Source organism: Lycium barbarum, chromosome 1 (genome assembly GCF_019175385.1).
Source record: "Lycium barbarum isolate Lr01 chromosome 1, ASM1917538v2, whole genome shotgun sequence".
Classification (NCBI taxonomy): domain Eukaryota; kingdom Viridiplantae; phylum Streptophyta; class Magnoliopsida; order Solanales; family Solanaceae; genus Lycium; species Lycium barbarum.
Genome location: NC_083337.1, coordinates 24,032,130 through 24,039,171, shown reverse-complemented (window position 1 = coordinate 24,039,171; position 7,042 = coordinate 24,032,130). Strand labels below are relative to the sequence as shown.

The 7,042-nt window shown below is 35.9% G+C and overlaps 1 protein-coding gene across 1 annotated transcript; it reads right to left on the bottom strand.

The window, feature by feature from the left end:
• Positions 1-4,114: 4,114 nt before the first annotated feature.
• Positions 4,115-6,690, bottom strand: LOC132634849 (elicitor-responsive protein 3-like). Its single transcript, XM_060350999.1, has 5 exons — positions 6,542-6,690; positions 5,148-5,213; positions 4,825-4,945; positions 4,594-4,711; positions 4,115-4,488 (listed from the first exon to the last, which is right to left on the bottom strand). Exons 1-5 carry the CDS (start codon positions 6,606-6,608, stop codon positions 4,462-4,464), a joined length of 399 nt encoding a protein of 132 aa, XP_060206982.1. The 5' UTR covers positions 6,609-6,690; the 3' UTR covers positions 4,115-4,461.
• Between the last annotated feature and the right edge of the window lie 352 nt (positions 6,691-7,042).

Genomic DNA, 7,042 nt, shown 5'->3' with positions numbered 1-7,042 from the left:
GAAGCAGTACGCCTTCGAGAGTGTAGCCTGGGGTGATGGTGGTCAGGGTGGATTGGGAGATAATGCCGGCAGCTCAGATGATGATGATGCGGTGAGCAGGATGATGGCCTAGAGACTCCCTCTCTTTTATCAAGATGTTTTTGGTTGCCCTTGTTGGGCTTTTACTTTGGAAACTCTTTTATTTGGTTTGTTTTGTTTTGATTGGATATTTGGACAATATTTCTTGTTTGGTTTTCGTGTTTTGGATTTGTAATAGTGACTAGAATAGTTTTCGCCCTTGTCTGGCTTGTTTTTATCAAACTTTGATTGTGAAATTTGTTGGAATGTGTTGGTTTTTGCTGAATTTGCAGAACAGGGCAGTATGATGAAACAGGGGAAGGCTGCAGGTACTCAGGTCCTATATGTCTACTTTTGCGGTCAATCAGATCATTACAACGGTCTCGCTTCGGCAGTAAAGATGTTTGCAGGAGCGGTTAGGGAAGGAGTATAAGATGCCGCTACAACGGTAGAATATCCGCTATAGCGGTAGTGCTACAACGGCAGACTGGCCACTGGGGCGCTCGTCATTGAATAGTGGCATGCACTTCATGCTCGAATTACACCCGCAACTAAGAAATTAACTGAGTAGTTCTTCCACACGAACTAGGTCTAATCAATAACACAACATAATTACACTCCTAGATACCAATTGAACTCACTGAGATACCAATTTGACCAAAGTAGCACGAATAGAATGAAGGAAGGGAATTTTTCCTAAATTCCCTATAGCCTCCCGTGTATGGGCACAGACATCTACGTATCATTCCACGAGACTCTACTAGATATTTCTCTTGTACTTGTGAGACCGGTAACCTAGGCTCTAATACCAACTTGTCACGACCCATTTTAGGATAGCGCGGGCACCTACCATTCCCACCTTAGTAGGCGTATCCTTAACCCAAAACAAAATCATTTGAAAGTAAAGAACAAGGTTCATTAATCTCCAATTTACAACATAAATAAAATGCGGAAATAAAATTATTATATACAAACAAGATAGCGGAATTGTTTACAACAATTTAAGAAATACGACTTTTTTCCCATGACCTAGTCTAGACTAGTACAAGAGCGACTATGACCAATGACTGAATACAATAATGAATATAAAGACTCAACCTCCATCTATGAATGAGAATAATGGAGACCTTCAAGATAGGCACCGAGCATCTTTCGGAAAACTCCAATCAATTAATATCCTAAAAATATCTACACCTCCAAAAGGGATGTAGTTAGAGTAGTATCAGTATAACAGTAGTACTGGTAAGAATCATAGGCCGATAATGGTTAGATTAACATAACGGTAAATAGAATTAACAAATAAGCATGGTAGGCAAAACTAAGTTAACAGTACACATCACCTACCGCTCGCCTCAACAAATATAAGGTTCTTATTTCCATTAACTCTTCCTTAGGGGTTCATTTGCTTAGCTACATTACCAATCTCCTTATAGCTCATTTACCATACAATAGACAATTATGCTCAAGTATCGCTAGTTAACTATCATTAATTAAATTAACTTTTGTTTTAAGGAGAGTTCTCTCGTCATTCTAGTATTCATTACTCACCCAACCTAGCGAGTCATACACCCCCATATTAAGGTCACCTAGCATCACACTTCCCAAATTCACATTCACTGCTTATAGTTATGGTGACTAATTCCAACTATGGCCAAACTAAATCAGTATATCATAATCATATCACCAAAAATCAAATGGTACAATGCAATGTAATAATGTATGAATGATGAAAGCAATGTATATGCACCTTTGTACAACATGTCCCAGACAGAATAACTCCACATCTCAGTGATCATAACCCATTAGGGACCCACGAAGTCCATGTACCACTCTCACGATCCCTGCAAAGACCTTGGGCATCGGACACTCGATCGTTCCCGGCAAGAAATCTCGGGCAACGTACACTCAGTCTGCTCTAGTAAATGACCTCGGATCACAGACTCTTATCTTTCTTTTACGCTCTTTGGCAGAAACCTCGAAGGTTGCATTCTCTCACTTCCATCATCAGTACCATAGCCATGCAATATCGATGAATCATGGAAATGAGTATGAATACGATGCAATGTGATATCAACAACCAATTCAATCCCCAAGTAGTACCACTAGGGCACACTGGTAATATCAATAATAAGCCACAATGGAATCACAATCTCATCTCAATGCCAATCAAATAAAGCTCCGCAAATATCATAGTCATGATATATCCCTAGTCACAATTACCCAATGTCTCAACGTGGAAACGAGCCAATAAGTAAATCCACACAACGAGGTGGCTAGCCCCCAATTTTACAACAAGGCCCAACCTAAGACAATATCCAACCGAACTTCATACCCGAAGGTTTACATGCATTCTCTGACAATATCATCTAAACATACGCTTCACTAATCGAAGTCCCATCATAAGGTAATCATAAATCCACCACTATATTAGTGCAGCATAATAACCGCTACTTCTGCTATGTTATAACTCTGAGTGTCCATCCCAACTCCAACATCCTATACATGCATTCTCTGTTTCATCAAACACTCATATATGAAAGTCTAAAAAGAGTCTACTAAGAGAGGGAAGCCATAACCTACCTCAAAGCCGGACAGGTTCGTGAACATCCACTTGAAATCCATCTTCCATCTTTGTAGGGGAATTTTTAGATCCGAGAGATCTAGGAACGATGGATACATTCAAGTAAGCAGCAATTAGGAATTTGGGGTCATAGGGGTAAAATCGCCATTCTAGATTCTTGATTTATTGCTATTTCACCTCTTTTAGAGAAATCAAGGTTTACCTAAGTCAAACTCACCTCACTAATTCGCATACATCATTAATAACATCTCACAAGCTAACCCACTTCAAAGATAGAAAGGAATTAGGCTTAGAACTAGTTATAAATTTAACTCTTGCAATAAGTAAGCCATTCTAGAGTCACTAATTATTTTAGGTCAACATTACCACTGTTACCTCCTAGTCTCATAAGAATTTTGAAAAAGAACTCTCATTCGATGCTTTACCATAATCATAAATGGTGTAAGAAGAAAGAGGAAGAGGTTACCTTCCCAACATTCAATTCTCTAGCGCTGGAATTTTGTCTCATAGGCGGTTGTAACTGGGGAGAAATGAATATTAGGTCAAGCCAGTAAATGGGGCTTTAAATAGGGATATATATGCTCATCAACCGCTCTGGCGGTCTAGCAGTCGCTAAGGCGGCACCGCTTCAGCGACAGCCTCACCGCTGGGAGGTATTTTAAAGATTTTTCGTCTCCGCTTCGGCATAGCATGCTGTCGTTGCTGCGCAAGTGCTGGTGCGGCAAGGAGATCGTTTTAACTGTATAACTGGGCCCGGTGGCCCAAATTTGAAATTTTACACACAATTTATACGACTGGTCCGATCAAGTAAGCTATTTTTAAGAGCATAACGAACCGAAGGTGTTTTAAGGGGTAAAGGTTGTGAATTTCCCGAAAATAATGGTAATGACGAAACGGGTCATTACACAATAGGTCAATCATTTAATGTGCTCATCATAGGTAACATTTTCCCATAAGTTGTAGGTCGATGATAATCATTTTTTGTTTTGAGGATTGAATTGAAATTACTTTTGATTTCTATTTTTCTTCAAAGACTAAAAAGGTAATATTTTTTACTCCTATATATAATTGATTTTCTTAAATGTTAAATGTTCTATTTTTTGCATACCGTTGGCAAGATGAGATTACAATAAGCAGTTTCAGACAACAACTAATATTTACAATCATCAAATCAAGGACATTGAAAACATTTTGAATATTCATACATGCACTAAAAGGATAGACCCATGAAGGTTTCGTTTATTTAAGCTCTTTTTCTTGAGTTTGTTTATGTTGGATTTTCGGACTTTGTTTTGCATATATCATTGGAATGATAGAAAACCATTCTTATAAAATTGTTGAGACGCAATTTACAGTTTCAAACATTACTAACAATTACAATCATAAAACTTTCTTTTATATGATACTAACTATAGCCATATTTTAATTATCTTTATAACAGTGCGAAAAAAACAAAAAACAAAAAACTAATTTTAAAATATATGTTGCAAACATTAGAAACAAACGCGAGAGATAGCCTGCTAAGTAACATCAGAATCAAACGCCAGAGATAACTGGCTAAGAAACATTAGTCAACTAACTTACAGTTGATAACACATATCATTTATTTGCTAACACATGTATCTCTATTAAATTCAGATTGAAATAATACAAAAAATACTGCATAACTAAAGCGTATGTTATTCGCACAAAAATTACAAAAGTGATAACTGAGCTAACCAATTCAATATTATTTCATAATTTATTCCTAGAACTATTTCTTCTTGTATGGGTAATCCAATAACCCTTCCATAAACTTAAATTCTTGAGCTGGACAGCGTAAACTAGTAGTCCTCATCATATTCACTCCTCTGCAAGCAAGAAAAATACATTGATCTTGAGAAGTCTTATTCTTTTACTCAGAAATAAAACAAAAAAATTGATTTTCATGTTGAAGAATCTATATAATTAATTACCTCCTCATGAGTAAAACTGAGGCCAAGTCTGATGGATCCACAATTTTCATCATCCTTGTAAAGTTCATACGAAGTTGATCCCACTTCTCCTTCGTTAAACACTTCCACTAGGGAAATTCTGTTTTGATCACGAAACATAGGGAAATAAAAAAGAACCGTTAGAGACTATAAATTATTTGCAAAACAAAGTGTATGTTCATAGCATAGAAAGCAATGAGGGAGATTATTAACGTTGTTTCTCCTATGAAATCGTCACTTTGGAAAGTATTTTCATCCATAAGCTTGATGTGAAGCTCATCAGAACCACTGGTGAAATAGAAAGACTCATTCCACTCAGGGGACGATCCTTCGCCTGTAAAAAGCCACTTAAAATATTAAGATATGGATTTAACTCTTATACATTGAAAGTGTAACAAATTTCTACATTATTAGTGTATTTGAGATATATTTTCTCTAGTCTTTATGATTCTTAGCTATTACATCATTCCTTAATGTTTAAAGTCTGAACTATTTTTACGAGCATCTATGTCAGATATAAGTTAATTATTACAAACCTGATGCAGTACTGCTTTTCTTCTGTTCAGTTCCGTAAGTGAAGACCACATAGGGATTCATATCAGCTGTTGAAATTTTAGAAATAGTTGAATTTATTAAACCAAAAGATGAAGGATTTATGACGTACTTATCAAATAAAGAATGAGGGGAGTATGTATTTTTATTTTTTTATCTAAAGGGACGTGCATGCATAGTTAAAGGAGAAACCATAGTTGAATAAAATATAATCCTATGGAAGGGAAATAGATCATTTACTTTTTCCATCTGTAATAAGTTTGATCTAATTTTATTCTCTTTTCTTTTACGCTTCGAGACAGATCTGGAATATATTGTCAGTGGTGCATGCAATTTGTTAAAACAATCGCATAATATCCAACGAAAGGAAACAACAGCAACAACAACCCAGTAAAATTACATCAGGTGGGAGCTGGGGAGGTTAGTGTGTATGAAGATCTTATCTCTACCTTGTGACAGCTAGAGAGACTGTTTCTATTGATCCCCGGCTCAAGAAGAGATGAAAAAGCAACAGTAATAATAAACAATAATAAGAAGCAATATTAACAACAAAATAATTAGATAACCGAGTGAAAGAAACAATGAGATAGTACTAAGGATCTAATAATAACCAGACAAAACAAAGATACAAACTACTCCTAGTACGAAGAGTAATTTGGGTGCAACCTACTAACCCTTTACCCTGATACTTGATCTCCATACCCTTCTATCAAGGGTCATGTCCTCGTAAGTTGAAGTTGCACCATATCCTACTCAATCACCTCTCCCCAAGACTTTTTATGCCTACCTCTTCCTCTTCTCAGCTCAACCACGACCAAACTGTCGCACCTCTTCACTGGAGCATCTGCAGAACTTATCCGCACGTGTCTTGATCATCTCCTCCAACGAGAGGAAAATCAAAGAATTTTACTCTCTCCATCTATTTTATGCTTGATCTGCTTGATTTTTGGATTACTAAGAAGTGGATTCCAAATTTATTTTATATGTATGTAGTAATTTTTTTTGTGCATATATGTAGGATCCCAATAAAAAGGGTGATTTTGCAGATGAAATTTGGATCTAAATAGTTCATTGTCTCCTTACTTTCCGTATAAAAATATAAAGTCCCAGTTGTTTATACATAGACGAAGAGGCAAATCAACGATCAGAAAGTCATAGAAACTAATGAGATCCTACTTGTTAGCTTATATTATATTTGTGATGAGAATAAAGATCATCTTGGACCATGCAGTAAACAAGAAAAAAATGCTAGTTTATAAGATTTGATTAGGGTTCCTCTTCAACATGTAATCAATTGTTACATGCTTGAAGTACTCTCAGTTTTATTCATCAATATAAATAACATTTACTAATAGAAAGGAGTTTGTTAGAAACATACTCAGCCAATTTGTGTCATCAAGGCCTGTGGCATTTTCAAGATATACTACAAGCTTTCCGGAAGACATCTTTTGAATCGGACTCACGTTAATAAAGATAGAACAAAATAATGGGAAGATATCGAAAAGGCTTCAATTCAAATCAGTTTACTGTTCTGAATAATGTCATGTAGGCCTGCTCAATTTATAGTTTAGTACTCCAATAAATACAAACCACGTGGTCATTACTTTGGTTGTTCCACTTTCTCCGGTCTCTTGCATTTTATTTATCCTTCTTGAACTATTCAATGGGGAAATTTGCGCTTTAATCCCTCAAATATCATCAAATTTTTATTTCATCCTTCGGATAGATGTCTAAGTATTTTTAAATTTCAAAATGTGCACTTTTGATCCTCTTTGTTGTGAATCTGCATTCTTAAAATTAGTAAGTAATTAATCACTACATCATTTAATTAACCAAGACTTATATTAAGTATGTATTGTTAATTCATATCTAAGGGTAA